This window comes from Delphinus delphis, chromosome 17, assembly GCF_949987515.2.
Source record: "Delphinus delphis chromosome 17, mDelDel1.2, whole genome shotgun sequence".
In the NCBI taxonomy this organism is placed as follows: domain Eukaryota; kingdom Metazoa; phylum Chordata; class Mammalia; order Artiodactyla; family Delphinidae; genus Delphinus; species Delphinus delphis.
In genome coordinates, this window is record NC_082699.1 from 64,580,792 (window position 1) to 64,602,602 (window position 21,811).

A 21,811-nucleotide genomic window follows, 5' to 3' on the forward strand; every position below is an offset into this window, starting at 1 on the left:
TAATTGAATCATACTTAGAACTCAGAAAGCCGGAGCTATTTTATCTGCTTATTTTCTTTGAACAATGAAGATCTTTTTATTTCAAAGAGAGTGTTATTCACAGAGAAAATGTCTTAGTGAATCATTTTACCTTAAGTAAATTGAAGTTGTTGGGGGCTTATTTACCTGTTCGTCCCCATAAAAACGAGGGTTTGGCATCTAAGTCGTGCTTTCTGCCCTGCCTCTGAAGCTGTTGATGCAGTCAGGGACTGACAGCCATCTCCATGTAGATTAGAAAATGTAACCAAGGACAAGGCAGGGGTCCCGTGCTTTCAGAGGAAAGTCATGTGACAGTTTCCCTCAAAGAAATTTCACCTGAGCCCAGAGAATGTTAGGGTGCTTCTCTCAGCATTCTAGAGGGCCCTGTGTGTAACTGGGCCTTCTCTGCAGCAGATTACCGCCTTACTACTCACTTTATCATACAGGTGTAAAAATTGGATTGATACTGTATGATTGAGGCCAGCTTTCAAGGAATAACTAAATTCTGTTTATTGTTGTTAATCGTGATCTTTATTACGTTGCTCAAAGGAATTCGGCAGAAATTTGCTTTGATTCGTTAATCAACAAGGAAACATTCTTGGACATTTTATTTACACTTTTTGCCTGAAGGATAATTATATCTATTAAGGCATATTACTAAATTGAGCAAAATACATTTTGTAAATTATATGTTAACAGGTCTATTTTCCAAGGATAACCACTGGATTCCCCCCCCCACTTTTAGCCACCTCCTCCTTTAGTGAAAGTGATTGAAGATTTGCCTAAGAGGAAAGTGAATTCTGGTGATCTTAAGATGAAAGTAACATCAGGAAGAGTACAGCGGCCAGCAAAATCAAGGGAAAACAAAATACAAGCTAGAATATTAAAACAAGACCTGACTGGTAATTTTGAAAATAAAAAGGTAAGACTATATTAAACTTTTGTTTGTCATGGCTCTGCTGTAGACAAGTCTTATGATTTCTAGACCATCATCATTCTTCCTTCTCTTAGGAATTAAAGGAAAATTATGGAAAAGAAGCAAGTTGTAACTGAAATTATAACATGCTTTTAAAACTTTTTAATATAAAATTAATACATGTTTATGGTTTTTTTTAAAAAGTCAAAACAGTATAGAATTGCACTGTCCAATATGCTAGCCACTAGTCCCATGTGGCTGATCTGATTTGAGATGTGGTATATGTGTGAAATACACATCAGGTATTGAGATTTTATTATGAACAAAAGAATGTAAAATATCTGTTTTTAAATTGTAGTTGATTTACAGTATTATATTAGTACAAAATAGTGATTCAGTATTTTTAGAGATTATACTCCACTTAAAGTTATTATAAAATATTGGCTATATTCCTGGTGCCGTAGATCCTTGTAGCTTCTTTATTTTATACATAGTAGTTTGTACCCCTTAATCTCCTACCCCTAAAGAATGTACAATATATTAGTTAATAATTTTATGCTAATTATATGTTGAAATGATAATATTTTTATTACATTGGGTTAAATAAATGTATTAAATTTGATTTTTACCTGCTGCTTTTGACTTTTTTTAACATGAAACTTAAATTATATTCTTTAAGAAAACTTAAATTACATTTGTCTCTTGCTTATCTGTTAGACAATGCTCGTATAGAGGTTGTAAAGGGAAAAGAACAAAAGCATACTTTTCTTCCTCCCTGTGCCCTAGCCCACTCTTCATTGCACTCCCCAGTGGTGACCATTGTTAATAGTTGTTGATGGGACTTCCCTGGTGGTGCAGTGGTTAAGAATCCACCTGCCAATGCAGGGGACACAGGTTCAAGCCCTGGTCCGGGAGTATCCCACATGCCGCGGAGCAACTAAGCCCGTGTGCCACAACTGCTGAGCCCATGTGCCACAACTACTGAAGCCGGTGTGCACCTAAAGCCCGTGCTCCATGACAAGAGAAGCCACCACAACGAGAAGCCCGCGCACAGCAACAAAGACCCAACGCAGCCAAAAATAAAACAATAAAATAAAATAAAATTTAAAGAAAAGATAATTGTTGATATCCTTTCAGAAGTTTTCTGTGTATAAACATAATGTATATCTGTCTGTTACCTTTTTAAAATTTTTTTACATAAATGGAATCATACTATAGCACTGTTTTATAACTTGTTCTTATCACTTAACAGATTGAATATCTGTTTATATTAGTGCATGTAGTGCTACAACATTTTAAAAATATTTGCATAGTATTGCATTTATGGATATAACTTAATTTATCTCACTAGGACTCTGCTGACTGGCATTTAGGTTGTATCGTCAGTCTTCTGTTAATACAATCTGATGCAGTGGATATTCCTAGGACATTTGAACAAATGTATCTGTAGAAGTAGAATTTTTAAGTCAGAGCATGTGCATAAAAACTTTGATAGTAGTAGAATTACCTATTTCAGTCAGTTTTATTCTCCTTTATATGTATTTTTTTGTATTTTCTTAATTTTCTGCAAAGAGCGTATATTGCCTTGGAATTGAAAGAAAATATGCACATTAATAGACAACCTGCTAACACTTTCAAGGACTTTCAAAACTTTTTATTGACAGTTAATCAATCATATGCATAAAAATGCACAGCTCAGTAAATTTTTACAGACTGAATACACCTGTGTTATCAGCACCCAGATCAAAAAATGGACCATTCCCAGCACCCTAGAAGCCCCTCTGCTGCTCCCTTCCAGACACTTGCCCCCTTACCCCAAGCATCACTACTCTCCTCCCTTTTAACACTGTAGATTAGTTCTGCCTTTTTTGTACTTATGTTCATTGGATCATTCAATTGGTACTCTTTTGTTTCTGGCTTCTTTCATTTAACGGTATTTTGGAGAGATCCATGTGGTCGTAAACCATTCATTCACAGCTGTATAGAATTCCATTGAGTGAATAAACCATGCTTTATCCATTCTGCTATTGGTAGGCATTTGGGTAGTTTTCTAGGTTTTTTTGCTATTAGAAACAGTGCTGCTCTGAACATTCTAAGGCATCTTTGTTGAGCATAAGGACATGTTTCTGTTGGGTGTAAACCTAGGAATGGAATTACTGGCATATGGGCTATGCATATGTTCAACTTTAGTAAATACTGTCAGATAGTTTCCCAGGTGGTTGATTTAAACAATCCATATTCCCACCAAGAGGTATCTGAGGGTTCCAGTTGCTTCATATTCGTAGCAACTGTTGGTATTTTTCTCATTAATTTTAACCTCTTTTCTTCTGTAAGCAGTTTTAAAATGTGAAACTTCCCTCAAAAGAAGAATGTGTAAAGTGTTCATTAGAAACTCAGTGCCCAGGGTTTTTACTGGAGGCTGGCTATAGGCTCCCTTGCAAAATTCCAGACTCCACAAGGAAAGCAGGTGTTCAGCATAAACCACAGTGTACAGTTTAGGCGCCGTGAGCCGCTCCTGTTCGTTCTGGAGATAGTGGGAACTTCCTGGAAATCCAGATAGCTGGACACCAGACAAGGGCCAACCTTCAAGTGGGCCTTTCTAAGGGTAGCAGTCACGGACCTGCCATGTTAACTCTTCTCTGGACATATTCATATCCACATTAAGAAATAGAGTATTCCCAGTAGCTCTGAAGTCCCCTGTGTGCTTGTCCCCAATCGCATTTCTCTCCCTGTCCCATAGATGTAACCATTGTCCTCACTTTTGCCTTATGTCCTTGGCTTTCCTTATAGCTTTATCGCCTCTACAATGTAACCCTAAACAAAATACTGTTTAGTTTTAAAAAACTAAGTAGCAGGCACAAACCTAGCTGTGTAAAGGTTAGGCGGTATTGACCCTATTAGTTGAATGTGTTTCTGAGACATGGTCTGGCTTCAGCTTTCCTGAGAGTTCACAGGAGCCTCTTCTGAGAAAACTAGTGTGGGCATGGTGATGATTGACTTCTGGGAAATAAAAGTGACACCACGGTCAGGGCATCTGGCAGCCCTTAGTCTGGATCAAAGTTGGAAGCCCTACAGAAATATTGTCTGGGAGTGGGCGGCTTCTAAAAACCCGTAGCCAGTTCTAAGGAGTAGGTCACAGTAGAGTACTTCTGTGGGTGAAACGCCTGTCCTCGACTAATTGTGTCATCAGGACATGGAAAGGGAAGTAGGAGCTTCATCAGCTCATGGTGAAGACAAAAGTAGATGAAACTCAGGCCAATCCCCCTGGGCATTCTGACCTTTGTTTAGAGAGGCTTCAATGGCAGCGGGTGTCTGGGTGACGACAGTGAACAGAGACAGTGAACGTGTCTCTTTTATGGATCGCATGGCTCCAATCTGGGCTAGTTGCCCTTAATGTCTGGTGCATCACTCTCAAACGGGGCTCTTCATTCACCATCGTCTTGGGCTGTCCCTCACCCCCCTCTTACACTTTGATTACCTGTTTCTTATGTGGTGAAAAGAGCACTGAACTAAGTCAGAAAATGTGGCTTTGGGTCTTGAGCCAAGACTCAGCAGATTTGTGATCTTAAGCAAGTTGCTGAACTTCTCTGACCTTCCCATTTTCTCAAAGGAAGACAAAACGTCTCATCTGTTTCATATAGTTGTTAGGCTTAAACGAGATCATCTATGAAAATGGCTTTATGATCCTAAAATCTATAAAGTGTTTTTCCATTAAGATAAAAATTGACTTAAAAGTTAAAAGTGCAAAAAAATAAAAGAGATGGAAGGATCAAGAGAGGAAAAAATTATCCAGATGCATTGCTCTTGCTACAGGGATTGACAGAGGACAGCCCATGGGCCCAATCTGGCTACTCAAGCTAAGGATGATTTTTATATTTTTAAATGATTGCATTTTAAATGGTTATATGAGTACCTGCCTAATATGCTTGATTCTGCCTCTTGACCCACAAAGCCTAAAATATTTACTGTCTGACCTTTGACAGCAAAAGTTTGTCAAACCCTGTTACAGGGTAAAAAAATATGTCATAAACTTTATCTGCTGTGTATATGCACACTCAAGAGAGAGAAAGATAGTGTGTGTGTGTGTGTGTGTGTGTGTGTGTGTGTGTGTGTGTGTGTGTGGAGAGTTCCATGATATAAAATATATTTTACTGTGTATTGTGTTCCAAAGTTGGAAAGCCACTGTGGACTAGATTACCGTTTCAGTTTTAAGATTATGTCACTTATTGATACTATTTTTTTTCTTTACAGAATGAATTTTCAGATGGATTAAACAAAAAGCGTTTACAAATCTTATTAAAAGGCTATGGTGAATATCCAATGAAATACAGGTAAAATTTAAATTCTTGCATGTTAAATCAATCTTATTCCCCTAATTTTTCTTGGTTAAAATTATGTTTTAATTTCAGAATGTTCATTTGGCGCTCTCTGCTACAGCTGCCTGAAAATCATACTGCATTTAGTAACCTTATAGATAAAGGTATTCATGTGGCATTTCTCAACCTTCAGAAGAAATACCCCATCAAAAGTAGGAAACTACTCAGAGTATTACAGAGGTATGTACAGTATTTTGCAGTAATGTGTATCTCCCCCAAGATATTTATTAATTACAAATGGGAAAATGGTGATTTCATAGTAGAGAAACATAGCAGACACCTCCTTAACCAAGTAATCAAATTTAAAATCACCAGTAAGAAATCCTATCAGTGTGTTGCACATCACTTTTGTTGTATTCTTGCCGAAAACTTATAACCTCAGTCTAATCGTGGGAAAACAGACACACCCGAATTTCACCACATTCACCTTCTGTTTCATTTTTCATCATGTGAATGTATTATTTATTCAAATAAATTTTAACAAGCTTTTCTGCTCTTTCCTTATTTTATTCACAGAACCCTCTCCGCATTAGCTCACTGGTCCAGCATCTTTAGTGATACACCGTATCTTCCACTTCTGGCATTTCCATTTGTAAAATTGTTCCAGAACAACCAGCTCATCTGTTTTGAAGTTGTTGCTACTCTTATAAGTAAGTAAATAAGTAAATAATGAAACCAAGAGTAGATACTTAGACATTTTCCGATACCTTTGCAACATTTAACAATTCTAGTGTGAGACAGTCAGAAATAGAGCATAAAACGGGGAGTTTGGACATTTATACATAAATAAACCTTTTTACTTACATTGAAGTTTGGATGGTTGCATTTTAGAAGATACTGTTACAGGCTAGATTTTGTTAGTAAGAAGGAAGCAGATGTTTCACTTACTGAAAGTCAGTTATTATTCATAAGACTGCAGTAAGCATGTAAAGCATTTAGCACACGCTGCGTAATGTGGCAGGTGTTGGCAGTTACCCCCATTCTCATCATCCATAGCTAACATTTAATGAGAACTTTCTGTGTACCAGGTACCATTCTAAGTGTTTTGCCTTTATTAACTCATTTAACCGTACAGCAGTCCTGTAGGGTAGGTGTTATATATTATTATTCCCTTTTTATAGTTGAGGAAACTGAGGCACAGAGAGCTTAAGTTCATGATTAGGTTCATGACAGAATAAGGATTTGAACCCAGGCACTCAGAGCCTATAGCTGTACTCCCATCGTGTTAACTGCCTCATCGTTATCATCTACACTAAAAAGTGAGTCATTTTTTTTCATATTAGTAAAATCAGCTGAATGGTTAATGAACTGGATCCAAATTAAACCAACACTGGTTTAACAAAAAGAACATTTTTGTATGTATTTTTCTTGTACAAAGGAGATAAGCACTTAACTGTAACAATAAAATTCTGAAAAGTAGAAATAAAAAGATCCCAGTGTACATATTGTGAATATTTTAGTTTACTTCTCTTTACAGATTTTCATTCATTTTATTATGCTGTATTTGCTTTAGTAAGTTTTTACCAATCATTGGAGGAAATATAGGAAAATATACAAAAGAAAAGAAAATTCATGAATATTCCTCTTCCTCAGAAACAATCTTGATGATATATTAATGAATTTCTTTTAAGAGCATTTCCCTAAATTATTAAATATCTTAAAAAATATAATTTATTGCCTATATAATATTTCATCTTATACCATAATGCATCCCCCAACTGTTAGACTTCTAGGGTTTTTTATTTTTATAATTATACTACTTTTATTTCATATGATATATACATTTCTCTTATTTGTATACACTTTGTAAACATTTTATTGTTTATTGTAATTCTATAACGTACATGGTCTAGTTTAATGTTTTATTGTTGGACATTTAGGTTGTTTCTAATTTTTATGTATTAAAAGTAACAATGTTGTGACTAGCTTCACATTCATAAATTTATAATAATTTCTTTTGGTTGGAGTCCCAGAATTGGTATCATTAGGTCATAAAATATGAATATTCTAATTGATCCCACTAAAGGGTAGTTTACCCTGTCAATAACACTAAGAGTTTTAAAAGGAAAAGAAACAAGAACAAAAGATGAACAATCCAATTTAAAAATGGGCAAGGGCTTGAATGGATGTTTCTCCAAAGAAGATGTACAAATGAGCTACTGAGCCCATGAAAAGATGCCCAGGATCATTAGTCATTAGGGAAATGCAGATCAAACCACAGTGAGACACCACTTCATACCTACTAGGATGGCTGTAATTTAAAAGAAAATAAGTGTTGGCAAGGATGTGGCAAAATTGTAACCTTTGTACACTGCTGATAGAAATGTAAAATGGTGCAGTCACTGTGGAAAACAGTTAGGTGGTTCCTCAAAAAGTTAAATATAGAATTACCATATAACCCCACAGTTGTACTCCTAGGGATATCCCCAAAAAAATTGAAAACAGAAACTCAAATAGATACTTGTATACAAATATGTTTGTGGAGCATTATTCCCAATAGCCAAAAGATGGAAACAACCCAAATGTCCATTAACAGATGAATGGAGAAACCATATCTGTATATATACAGTGGAATATTATTCAGCCATAAAAAGCAATGACATTCTGACGCCTGCTACAACATGGATCAGCCTTGGAAACATGTTTAGTGAAAAAAGCTAGACACTGAAGGACAGATTTATGTGAAATTTCTCAAATAGGCACAGAAAGTAGATTAGAGGTTACCAGGGCTGGGGAAGTAGAAATGGGAAGTTAATGCTGAATAGGTACAGAGTTTCTGTTTAGAAAAGGATTTTGGAAATAGTGATGGTTGCACAACATTGTGAATAGAATTAATGTCACTGAATGGTACACTTAAAAATGGTTAAAATGGCAAATTATGTTTTACCACAAGAAAGAAATAAAGCAATTATATCTCATTTAGAGTAGGCATGCACAACTATCTTTTACTTCCAGTAAAATCTTGTTACATAGCTACGTATGATTATATACTAAGGAAATGGATTTTTCTCTTCTGAAACTGAAATCTAAATCTAAAAGATCCATGACAGTCAGCATGAGTAGCTATGGATTTTCGTCAAGGGTCTCAAACTAGTTTTATTCAATAAACTGAGCTTCAACTAAATGTTAGCCCTGCTTAGGGATAAGCCATTGTTTGGGCTTTCAGGTTACAGTCTAGTTGGGGCCAAGAAGAAATTGTGAAGGAATATAGTTACTTCTATGTATAACTTGGAATATGTTTATAAAAGTCATTTTTAAGCACTCTTTAGAGTTCCTCTTATAACCAGGAGGAAATTCTTCAGGTTTAGTGAAGGGCCTCCACACGATGACCATTTCTCTTTATCCTCCTCTCAGTCAATTCTGTCTCTAGATCCTCTACCCATACTTCTGTGTGGTGGCACCTAGCAGAATACAAGAGGAGACGTTTACTGTATAAAACAGGGTTTCCCTCTTGCTTAATTGAAAAGTTGTTCTATTGATGAAGATTAAATATAAGAGAGCTTTGTGTATGTGTGTGGTGTTTTAAAATTCCCAAAACTAGCAGTGTCTGGGACATCATAGGTACTTACTTAGGAGAGGTTGGATTTTTCTGTTAAAGTTAACGTATTAAGAGCAGCAGTTAAAGAAGCTGAAATGTTTCTTTTAAAGCTTAGTTTTTGCAAGATTTTATTTATGACTTAAATATTAACTCAAATCTAAATACTTAACTAACAAATGAAATAATGGAATAAACCATGTGTAATCCAATATTCTGATCAGACCATTTGCTAATTTGAGAAAGATCTTATCGTCAAAACATGAAACCCCAGCTCAGTATTTAAAATAAAAAATCTGAATTTAATAATTATGGCAAGTTGTGGTGGTTAGACATAGGTTCATTGAGCAGTGAAACTGATCATCTTCCTAGGGTTTTTGGAAAAGAATGTTTTGGGGGTTGTGCTGGTTACTAAGTGAGAGTGAGTTAAAGTCAGCCTTAGAAGCCTCTTCAGTGGAACGGATTCTCCTTTCTATTGGCTGACTTTCAGAGGACACTGCTGCAGCTGTCACTGATTGGTTGGTTTTCAAAGTCAAGTTTACTGAAACAAGTTGTCATTGATCAGTTAGATTTCAAACCAGTCCTGGTGACTCCCTGTTACCACACCTATAGAACACTCTTTTCCTAGAAATGGGACTCTTTAATTAGGAATGAATTTTAGTAGATTTGAGGAGATTGCCATTTAACATTGATCACATTTTATCGAAGACTTAAATAGGGACCTTTTTTAGGAGAGGGTCATTTTGTTAGCCAGGGGAAATCTAAATACATGCAGCACACAAGCCAGCAGGAAACAGAGCCTTATAGCTACCATCAGGAATTCTTTGGGAAGGTTTGTTTGTTTCAGTTGACACTTTCTCATTGACTGCTCTGAAGAAACGGGAATATTCTATAAACCTAAAATACCGCAGTAACATGATGGAGTTTTAAAATCTATTGTTCTAGAATTTAAAGGGTTATGTTTTCCTTATTAATGGGCATGTTGAGGATATAAAGAGTGGATACATTTAAGAACTGCAAAGCTCTTTGATGATATAGAAAGGTAAAGGTAAATTTTCAATTTTTTTCTTCATAGTCAATTGGTGTCAACACTGGTTTGAATATTTTCCTAATCCTCCTATCAATATTCTTAGTATGATAGAAAATGTTTTGGCATTTCATGACAAGGAACTCCTGCAACACTTCATAAATCATGATATAACTTCCCAGGTAAGAAATGTAAGGTTTTTAGAATAACAACTTATTTTGGAAGCTAACATTGGTTCTGGTATAAATAAGACAGTATTTTCTTGAAAGAATATAATAAACATACTACTGTTATGCTTTTAATAGTATTCCACTTTTTTCTTCATTAAACTGCTTTCCTGAAAGTCTGTAAAGAAGAGCCAAAATTAGAGTAGTTCTTTTCATAGTTATGTTCTTAATATAATGATTTTATAAACCAAATATAAACCAAATGAGTATATTAGCAATGGCTGTTATGACTTTTCCCTCAAGAAATAATACATTTTTTCTTATTTATTTTAGCTGTATGCATGGCCTCTTCTTGAAACTGTGTTCTCAGAAGTACTGACCAGAGAGGAGTGGCTAAAATTATTTGATAATGTCTTTTCCAACCATCCTTCATTCCTCCTGATGACTGTTGTGGCCTACAACATATGTTCTAGAGCTCCTTTGCTCAACTGTAATCTTAAAGATGATTTTGAGGTACATATCCTTGTTCTTAAGTAGTGGTTCTCAAATTTCATTTATTTCAGTTAAAAATCCACGTATTTATTGAGTACCTACTATATGTCAGGTACTGGTGCCAGGTGGTAAGAATATAGCGGAGAATAAGTTATACCACTGCGTGCTGGCCCTTACATAGCTGTAGTCAGTCATAGCTTGACTACTAGTCCTAAAATCATAGCTTCGGAGAAGAATCATGATAATATTGGAGTTTTGTGCTTTTTGCCTGTTTAAAGGATGTTTAACAATTGGGTCGTTGTTTATTCTGTGCATGATTTTATCAGTGACCCAGCTGGTCTGGGATAATCTAGATGCTTATTACACATGCAGAATGGTAACTGAGAATTTTGAGGCCAGTGGCTGAAAGAAAGCATTAGAGGTAGTTTTTGAAGGGAGAGGTTCTTTTGGTAACAGGATAAGTTAAGTTGGTTTTGTTTGTTTGTTACTTATTTTGTGGTTCCTATCAAATTAAACTCTCTTTTTACTTCATGATCACAAGATGCGTACATACATGTATGTATGTGTGTGTATTTACTAGAATTTGGACCTGCCAGCAGAACAAGATAATGTGGAAACATGTCAGATATTTTTTAAAAATCAAGGTTATTTTCAAAGGCTAATTTAGTTTTGAATTTACCTATTTTGGATTTTGAAGGAAAAAATTGCAGTAGAAGAATTTATTTCGTTGTTGAAGCAGTCTTCTATTATGAAGGAAGCCTTCATTTTGAGTTAACATTTTAAAAGTTTTATTTCAAAATTTCATAATATGGTTGTATAAATTTATTTTTTTAAATATGAAACTGGATCTTCATTTTAAAACTTGGGTTATGAAACTCTTCAGTGAATTTGCAAAAAAAAAAATCCTCTTAAAGATAAATTCACATTTACATGTTTAAACTCGTTTTAGTTCTACCTTAATTGCTTTACTAGGTCAATCTCAATTTAAACACCAAGTTTTCTTACAGTATTTTTTTCACCATCGGAATAACCTGGATATAAGTGCTGTAATTAGAGAAGTTTATCGTCTCATGGATACCACGCCCACTGATATTCATCCAGACAGCATGCTTGATGTTTTTGTGGCACTGACAAAAGGGCAATACCCAGTATTTAATCAATATCCAAAGTTTATTGTGGACCGTCAGACACAGGAACGAGAAAGAATAAGAATAAGGGATGATGAACTGGATTACTTAAGAGAGAGGTAATCATGCAACGGTTGTTCTTTGATAAAAACAAAATCTATTATAAACAAAATTTTTGTGAAAAAGACATGTAAATTGTTAAGTTGTATAAAATCAGAGTTTGAAGGATGGAAATATCTTTAAAGGTATTCTTGCATATGGAAGTAAAACAGTTACATGTTAATCAGGCATACATTTTGTGTTTTGTTCGTTCTTGGACTTAAATTACTCAGTTTTCTTATTTGCGTTTTGTTATAATAATAAATATTATCTACTCTAGGCAGGCAGTTGAAGACATGCAAGCTGAACTAGACCAGCAAAGAGTTGAAGATGAAGCTTGGTACCAAAAACAGGAACCGCTTCGTAAAGCTGAAGAAACAAGGAGAGAAACGCCCTTACAAGAGGAGGAGATGATGATACAGCAAAGACAAAAGTATGTTTAACACTTTGAAAAAAGCTGGACATCTGAGTTATTTTAATAATTTTTATTTCTTTCATTATTATGAAATTATATATAATTATATACAGTTTCACTTTGTATAGTATTACCCAGCTCTGCTAGTTCCATTAAGCAAATGTTTAAGCTAATAAAAAGAAATTATAATACATTTTTCAAAAAATTGGCATATAGTAAACTGTAATTCTGAAGCTATACTGAGTATAATATAACTTGCTCTGATTATTCAGAAGTAATACAAGATCTAAGGTACCTTTTACGGTGGGCAGAAATGCCTTGCAACACAATGCTGGGTAAATCATCTTTAGTGGAGTATAATTTTTTAAATTGTGTTTTAAACATATCTGTGTGACCTGAAAATGAAACATAAAATGATTGTCTCATTGTACATTTCATACTTTGGAGGACAGGGAAAGAAGTATTAAATGCTTATTCAATAATACATTAATAAGGCAAAATGTTTAAATTAGTTAAGATCATGGGATAAGCATTGAGATTAAGGCTAATTGTTGGGAAAATCACTTCTGTAAGTGTTTGTTGATTCTTATTTTTGGATAGGACTATGAAACAGATTCCTGGTGTGAATTTAAAAAAATTACTGAACTGAGCCATCAGCGTTCTAAAATTCTAAAAGAATAAGCATACATAATCTTTGGTAACATTGGAGTATTTGGGGGCCGCCTTTTCTCAGATAAAGGATATTAATTGTATTGAGGTGATCTGAGTAGTAGACCTGTTAAAGAGAATTTCTGAGTATGAAGAAATAGCCAATTGCATGTGGACTTGTCACTTTCATGAATGCAGGCTTATTTTGTAATTGAGCGTTTTCATTTATATATTATAAAAACCCATGTTATGATAGCACCAGTTGAATTGGGAAAGCGGACCAAAATAGGTGGCAGGCCTTTCATTGTTGTGAAACATAGTATTTTTCCATTTAAATATATATTGGGAAATGATTTTATTTATTCCTCTTGATGTATTTTGTGTTTAAGACTAGCTGCTGTGAAAAGAGAGTTGAAAGTAAAGGAAGTGCACTTACAAGATGCTGCAAGAAGGCGTCTTCTGCAACTTCAGCAAGAACAGCGTGAAATGGAGCTAAGAAGACTGGATGATGAAATTGAGAGAAAGGTTTATTATTCTTAGTTCTCATACATTATCTCCATTAACTCTTACTTAAATGTAACGAACACCTTCAAGTTAAATAATATTCCTAGAGTTCACAAGGGATACTAAATAGCCCCTTTAGTTTTATGTAATTCTGCCCTGCCCCCAGCTATTCTTATTCTCTTTTATATTTCATTAATGGTTAAATGTTTTAGAAATGCCAGGAAAATGGGTCAGGTTGACGAGTGTCCTTGATGACTGTCTCTTTTAGAGAAGTATCAATTAAGCATGAAGTTAATTGTGAAGTAAGGGAAATGCTCCTTTTTAATATAAAAATTTACACATCCCCAGTCTAGAAAGATCTCCATTATAAAATATATGGAGTTAAAATGGACCTTCTCCACTCTTCTCTCATTTCATCCCCAGAGATAAATTATTTTAAAATGGCTATATATCTTTCTTTTTTATGGTTGCATAGTATTCCATTATATGGACATGTCATAGTTTACTTAACTAATCCTTTGCTGTTGGACATTTAGGTTGTTTGCAGTATTCTGCTGTACAAAACACTGCTAGATTGTGCATTCTCGGTACAAATCTTTGAGTAGTTGCACACATATTTTTGTTGAATAAATTCCAAGGTATGCCAGATTGTCCTCCAAAAATGAATCCACTTAGGTATTTTAAGAATATAAGAGTACGAACTTCCCTGGTGGCGCAGTGGTTGGGGGTCCGCCTGCCGATGCGGGGGATGCGGGTTCGTGCCCCGGTCCGGGAGGATCCCGTGTGCTGCGGAGTGGCTGGGCCCGTGGGCCATGGCCGCTGGGCCTGCGCATTCAGAGCCTGTGCTCTGCGGCGGGAGAGGCCGCGGCGGTGGGAGGCCCGCGTACCGCAAAAAAAAAAAAAAAAAGAGAATATAAGAGTACCGATACCCTAGTTAATTTGGAGTGCATCAGTCTTAATATTTGCCAGTCTGATAGGTGATAGGTGAAAAACGGTTTTGTTTTTTGTGCTAATGATGTTACCTGTCTCTTTATTTATTTATATTTACTTTTTCGGGCGGTACGCGGGCCTCTCACCGCTGCGGACTCTCCCGTTGCGGAGCACAGGCTCCAGACGCGCAGGCTCAGCGGCCATGGCTCATGGGCCTAGCCGCTCCGCGGCATGTGGGATCTTCCCAGACCGGGGCACGAACCCGTGTCCCCTGTATCGGCAGGCGGACTCTCAACCACTGCGCCACCAGGGAAGCCCAGTCTCTTCATTTATTTATCTTCGTTTTTCCATTTTTCTACCAAGTTACTCTTTTTCTTACCAATTTACACAGGCTCTTTTATCATTTGGGGCAGCAGTGTCCAATAGAAATATGATGTGAGGCCACATGGGTAATTTTAAGTTTTCTAATGGCCACATTAAAAAGTAAGAAGAAACAGGTGAAATTAATTTTAATAATATTTAACTCAGTATATCTGAAATTATCTTTGCAGTATGTCATTAGTAAACATTGTCATTGAGATGTTTTACCTTTTGTTTGTATGAAGTATTCGAAATCTAATAGTTTATACTTGTAGCACACCTCAATTGGGGCTAATCACATTTTAAGTGACTCAGCAGTTATATGTGGCTATAGTGCTTGCCTCACAGCATAGAGTCAGGGCATTAATCCTTTTGTCTGTTGAGAATGTTTTGCTCGGTCTGTGTTTCTTGACTCTTAAGAATGTTTGCAGTGTCTTTTTTTCATTATGTAAAATATTTTAATTTTTGGATAACCAACTTCATTAGTTTTTTATGACTTCTAGGTTTTCTGTCATGTTTATTAACCTTCCCATTTAAGGTTATATTACCACTTATGCCTATTTTCTTCTAGTTCTGTAGTTTTCTGTTGTTTTTTTAAATCTTTGATCATCTTTTTAATTAATTATTTATTTATTTATTTATGGCTGCGTTGGGTCTTTGTTGCTGCGCGCGGGCTTCCTCTAGTTGTGGCGAGCGGGGGCTACTCTTCATTGAGGTTCGCGGGCTTCTCATTGCGGTGGCTTCTTTTGTTGTGGAGCATGGGCTCTAGGCGCGCAGGCCTCAGTAGTTGTGGCATGCGAGCTCAGTAGTTGTGGCTCGCGGGCTGTAGAGCGTGGGCTCAGTAGTTGTGGCGCACAGGCTTAGTTGCTCCGCGGCATGTGGGATCTTCCCGGACCAGGGCTCGAACCCATGTCCCCTTCATTGGCAGGCAGATTCTTCACCACTGCGCCACAGGGAAGTCCCTAAGAGTCAGCAGATTATTGTGTGCCAGCAAATCTGACCCACCACCTGTTTTGTTAAGGCTCGTGAGTTACAATGGTTTTAACAATTTCACTAGTTAAAAAAAATCGGAATCAAAGAATAATAATTCATGACATGAAAATTATATTAAATTTTTAAAACATGAAATTCAAATTTCAGTGACCATAAATACAGTTTTATTGGAAAACGATCACACTTATTTGTTTACATATTTCTTTGGCTGCTTTCGCACTACAACAGCAGAGGTGAATAGCTGACACAAACGATGTCCCACAAAGCCTGAAGTATTTAACTCTGAGACCCTTTACAGGAAAAGTTTGCCAGCCCCTGATGTGTCTGAAAATTGAATGTAAGGAATGAGTTAGGAACCAAGCTTACTTCTTTCAATTTTCCCAGCAGCATTTGTTGAATATTAGCGAAGTCATTTTGCCAGCTGATCGTTATTAAATGTTCAGTTCCCTTATAAACTTGATCTCCTCCTTTGCTGTCTATTCCTAAGCCAGTACCACACTGTGTGAATAACACCTGTGTAATGTTTTACTAATTAGTAGGCCTAATTGCCATAATTAGTGTGCCTTTTAAAGGGTTTTCTTGGGGGCTTCCCTGGTGGCCCGGTGGTTGAGAGTCCGCCTGCCGATGCAGGTGGACATGGGTTCGTGCCCCGGTCCGGGAAGATCCCACATGCCGCGGAGCGGCTGGGCCCGTGAGCCATGGCCGCTGAGCCTGCGCGTCCGGAGCCTGTGCTCCGCAACGGGAGAGGCCACAACAGTGAGAGGCCCGCGTACCGCAAAAAAAAAAAAAGGAAAAAAAAAAGAGTTTTCTTCAGTATTCTCAAATGTTTATCATTTCAAATAGACTTTGAAAATTTTATCTCTCCCTCTCTCTCTCTCTCTGAATCCCCCCATCCTATTGGAATTTTTATTAGGATTGCATTGAATTTGTAAACTAATTAAGGAGTTTCAAACTTGCTTTTGATAAAGTAGTAAATATTTAAATTTTTCTTAAGATTTTCATTCATCTATATTAATAATCTATTATCTCTTTTTATAGCATGAGATAATACTTTGTTTTGTTTAAAGCCAATTAACTTTAAGTTGGTTTTTAAAATCCATGATTTCTTTTAACTATCTCGTCTAGTAAATGAGGTTGGTAATTCATTATTCTAGAAAATCTATGTTCTTCCCCAAAAATAATACAGGCTTAGAACTCTGATCTCTTTATTCCAAACCCCTTTGAGATAGTGGAAGGCGGTTTTTTTGGTGAAAGAATCCTGTCAAGTCCTTTCAATGGCACGATCTGGCCTCTGCCTCCCATTCCAGCCTCCTGCCCTTCCATCTCCCTGGTCTGATAGTGAGCTCTGACCCTGCTAAATAGCAGAAGCTTCTCTACTCACCGTTCAGGCACCAGCAGGAAAGGCAGCTTGAGTCCAAAGTGACACGTACAAGTGACACAGACATCTGTTAGTAGCAAGCAAAGTTGATCTGTTTTGCTCTGGTACATAGCTGTTTGTATCTCTGAAAATTCATGAGCAAAAGAGCTTCTGTAATTGAAATTCCTAAAAAGCATTATTTGCTATGCCAAACGTCTCCTCCACCTCTTAGCATTACAACTACTCTTGCCTCATCAACTCAAGTCTCCCTACCTCTGAGCTAACTGCTTTCTCAGGAACCTCTTTAAGGTGAACTGGTTTTCCGTCCGTGGTTTTTTTACTCCTTGGATGCATGTCCTTGCACATCCCACTATACTCTCATTTTTACTGTTTGTTTCTCTGGTTATATGTATTCGATAGTTTGTCTACAATATCTAACACTGCCTTATGCGTGTAAGTAGTCATGCAATCATTAACCGTTTACTGGTTGGATGAAATGATTAGGTTAGATGCCTCATGGGTTATAGTTTGTTTTGTTTTGTTCTGAAACACATATCATGTTATTCTCACTCCTAAAGGATGAGCATTTTAGGCAGCCAAGTATTTAAGACAGTTCCCAGGAGTCTCTATCTAAAGAGTTCCTGATCCAAATCCTCTAGTGTATAGGACTGAAAAGCTCCCAAGGAATCAGATTTCGAGAAAGGTGAACTTTAAATTGGCTAAGTCCAAGCAGGGCACATACAGGCTGAACAGTCCACAGTAAATTTTAACTTGAAATTACTAGTTTCCAAACCGAATTTAGAAAAGTATAGAAGTTTAATCAAAAAGAACATTAAATAAATGTTATATCGAATAAGATTAAACATTTTATATTTTTATCCACTGTGAATTGAAATTGCTCAAGTTTTTCTAACTCATAATATGGCTAATGTAATATGGAAAGAGCTGCCATCTGTTCTCCCAGTCTGGGCAGATGAGCATATGGTAATTGTGTTTTCTTTTTTAGAAAATTATGCTTAACTTTAACTCAGACGTTATTTCTAGATTCCACAGTGAATGTTAATAGATTGGCAATTACTCTCGTTTCAAAAACCCAATACCTCTTATTTTAAATGCATTTAGCGGGTTGTTCATATCACAAGATTACTTCATCTATTAAACAAAAAATATTTATGTAAATTGTTTTTGGTATTGACAGTCTGTTATTTGGCCGTAGGTACGTATGAGAGATCGAGACATTGTTGCCACAGCCAAAGACCTAGACGTGAGACGTCTGGAACTCGGATCACAAAAGAGCCTTCACGAGAAGGTAGAAATCAACAACTTCCAATAGAAGAAAAGCAGAGTTTGTACGAACTCTTTTTAGACAGTTTATTCAAGGTTTTTTAATGTTCATTTTATTTTTTTTTTCGAGAAGAGTATAGTGTTATCCAGGATTGTAAGGTAGCCAGAATGTCTGAACGCACAGTTTGTTGTAATTCTTTAATTCATGTTTCTCTTAACAACTTAGTCTAGTGTCTGAAGCACCAGATGTAAGCCCCAGATTTTGCCTCAGGATCTTTTACTAACTTCCTAAGTTTCCTCATATCTGTGTAACAGTGACTGCAAAATTAACCCAGTACTTCACAAGGATCCTACCAGGTAAGTCAGGTACGAGCTGTAAAGCACTCGAAATTTGAAGCTTCTGGAATCAAATCAGCAAGGACCTACTTTAGCACGTATAATTCAGTTTCCAAGACACTGGAAACTTTCTCACTGCTGTAGATATTTTTTGTTGGGGAAAAGCATTATGTTACTCATTTATTTAATGTTGAAACCACGTTTTCACTTCCTTCAGTCCTCTTAAAGTCAGACTGAGTTTGAAATTAGCGATAACTACAAATACGTAACAGGTAACGTGCATATGATTGTTTGTTGCTCACATTAAATGAGATTTAAAACATAGCACCGTTCATAACTACAACACTTTAAGTTTCTACACTGAACTTTTTCTAAATCTGAGCCCCAGGAATTTACACTGAGTCTCCTATGATTCTGAATTACAATTCATTCATTTGAACTAAGCTTGAGGTTATTTTTTACTATCTTTTCTGCGGGGGAGGTGGAGTGGTGGCACCGGGGGCATGATTTCAGAATTAACAGAAATTTTGCAAGAAAATACTAAAAATTTCAAAGTGTTTTTCTCTCAGATTCTCAAATATTAACATTTTGCTAAGTTTGCATTATCCTTCTCTTTCTGTCTATACACACACACACTTTTTTTTCCTGAGCTGTTTGAGTTGCAGACATTATGCTCTTTTACCCCTGAATACTTCATTGTATATTTTCTACAAGGAATCCTTATTACATAATCGCAGTACAGTGATCAAAATCAGCACATTAACATATTATTATCTGTTGTATAAACCGTATTCACATCTTATCAGTTGTCCTAAACATGTCTTTTATAGCAAAAGAAAATCTAAGCTACTCCATTTGTTTCAGTTGTCATGTCTCTTTATTCTCCTCTCAGTTGGAACCACTCCTGAGTCTTGTCTTTATATTTTATGACACTTATACTTTTGAAGTATATAGGCCAGGTAGATTGTAGAATATTCCTCAATTAGCATTTGTTGTTTACCTGTTGACTAATATCAAGCACCTTTTCATATGTTCATTGTCCGTTTTTATATCTTCTTTGGAGATCATGTGGTTAATGTCTGTTTAAAGCATGTAGGGCCATACTTTCTTGGTTTTTGTTATATCGTGTAATTTTTTGTTGAAAACTAGCTATTTTAAGTAAGAGGACGTTTCTGGAAATCACATTCTTGTCTCTCCTAAGGGTCTCTTGTTGTTTCTTTGCTTAGTGACTTTTCTGAATTATTCTGTAAAGTATTCTTTGTCATGCGTAGCCACTGAAGTCTCTACTCAGGTAGCCTGGTGACTAGACAGATTTCCTTAGATCCCTTGAACCAGAAAGCCTCTAGTCTTTGCTGAGAGGCACCGTGTGCATCATTTTCGGGCACACTTTCAACACTCAAGTTAGATAGTTTACAACTCTCTTAGATTTCACTTCCTGATTTTGCAAAACCTCAGTTCACCAGAGCTGAGCGCTTAGGACCTTCTCAGGTCTGAGCATTCACACAGCCCTTGGCACGCGCACATTGTACACATGCACACGGCCTTCTGAAGTCCCTGGAATCTGTTGGAGCATTTCAGAGCCCCCTATAGGTATCTGATTCCCCAGCTTTTCCTACAAAGCTTTTTGATTGGCCTGTTGTTTGCTCTGTGACCCACTGCCTTGGACAGTCACGACGTTCAACAGTTTCCCCTGATGGTTTTCAGCAGACATCCCCAGGGAAAAGGCTACAGGTGAGTTATGAGTCAGGTCAAATAAAAACAGCCTTGAAAGTGGGGTCTTCCAAGTCAGATGGTGACAGTTCTCTGGGAATGGGAGTTACAAGGACCTCAACTCCATTTTGTCCCCTCCATTAGCTGCCAGGCTAATGATTTTCAAAGCTAATGGCAGAGCTTAGGGGTGGCTGGAATAGGAATAGGAATAATGCAAGTTTAAAATGCCATAAAGTTCGTCTTTCTTACTAAGATTCAGCCATTTTTATGAATAAATGCTCCCCAGATTGCTGTAAGCCTTCAGTTTATTTCCAGAGTTCTGAAAAAAGTTTGTTTTGCCAGTGATCTCAGTGCTTTTATAGATGAGAGAATTTTCAGAGGTCCTTACTCTTACTTCCACTGATGTCACCACTGTTTGCTTTACTTTGAAAATTAGATGATTACAGTTTTGGTATTCTGAAAAAGAGCAAAGACGTTTTTGTGTTCTAACATCATTATTTTATGGATTGGTGATTTTTTTAAAATGATTTCTTTAACAGAATCTCACTAGAAATCAAGAAGCTATTGCAAAAGAAATGAGAGAAGATGCAGACGCCAATAAACGAAAAGTGGATCTTGAAGATCACATGTTTCATAGACCGATAGGAACAGATCAAACTCAGAACCAGAACACTCAGAAGGTAAAAATATGATGAATTTAGTGTATCTATAGAAGGAGGAATTCCCATCTGCCATTCTTTTAAAAGAAGGAATTTAATAATGAACTCTATAAAGTTAATTTGTTTCTTTGCTTCAGTTATCACAGTTCCTAGAAATTCACATTATTTTATTTAGAGGCTACTTACTTCACTGACAGCCATATACATGTGTCTTTTATACTCTTAGAGAATTTCAAGACTTGGAAGAAAATACATAGGGAATAACTTTATAACTTTTAGTGCCCTCCATTGTTAAGTCTCCGAAATTATCCCTGAGTGGATTAGTTGCAAAACATCAGGTCTCTGCCTGGTATATAAGCCAGCGTTTCCAAAGTGTATTCTGTAGAATATCAATAACTAGTATTAAATAAAATGGGGATGACACGTATTGAAAACGCTGTCTTAAAGTTAGGTATTTCCATGCCAGGTTTGAGGATATGGCACATTGTGAATCTGTAAGAAAGTTTCTTAAACTTATCTTATAGAATTTCTTGCAGAGTATCCTTTCAGAAATGCTGGCTTAAATGAATGGAAATAGAATTTGAGGGCTTCAGCATAGAACTTTGTCAATTATCCCTTTAACGAAATGGTAAGTGGGTCTGTGGCAGGGCCTGGCCCTGTTCCAAAAGCCAGGAATGGTGTAAGATTTCCCTACCTTCTGTTTTGTCCCTTGGCTTCCCCCACCAGAATATCCCCTCCCCCCTTTTTTGTCCTTATAGGCTTTTGTCCAGTCTGTAAAAATAGGTTCTTCTGACTCCTTTTCAAAGGACTGAAACATAGGAATTGTTTAATTCCACCCATCCCTTAGCCTAGAAGTTC

At 36.5% G+C, this 21,811-nt stretch overlaps 1 protein-coding gene across 5 annotated transcripts in view; it reads left to right on the forward strand.

The window, feature by feature from the left end:
* TBC1D31 (TBC1 domain family member 31) overlaps positions 1-21,811 on the forward strand; it is a 61,281-nt gene that overhangs the window by 28,208 nt on the left and 11,262 nt on the right. For 3 of the 5 annotated variants that reach the window (XM_059995142.1, XM_059995146.1, XM_059995147.1), the window contains exons 8-19: positions 764-940; positions 5,186-5,265; positions 5,344-5,490; positions 5,827-5,960; positions 9,921-10,054; positions 10,373-10,552; positions 11,539-11,777; positions 12,038-12,190; positions 13,210-13,345; positions 18,181-18,273; positions 20,253-20,315; positions 20,834-20,974. In XM_059995142.1, coding sequence (XP_059851125.1) covers positions 764-940; positions 5,186-5,265; positions 5,344-5,490; positions 5,827-5,960; positions 9,921-10,054; positions 10,373-10,552; positions 11,539-11,777; positions 12,038-12,190; positions 13,210-13,345; positions 18,181-18,273; positions 20,253-20,315; positions 20,834-20,974 — 1,677 coding nt within the window. The remainder of the gene's footprint in view (positions 1-763; positions 941-5,185; positions 5,266-5,343; positions 5,491-5,826; positions 5,961-9,920; positions 10,055-10,372; positions 10,553-11,538; positions 11,778-12,037; positions 12,191-13,209; positions 13,346-18,180; positions 18,274-20,252; positions 20,316-20,833; positions 20,975-21,811) is intronic. The other 2 variants (XM_059995144.1, XM_059995145.1) reach the window with 2 other exon arrangements.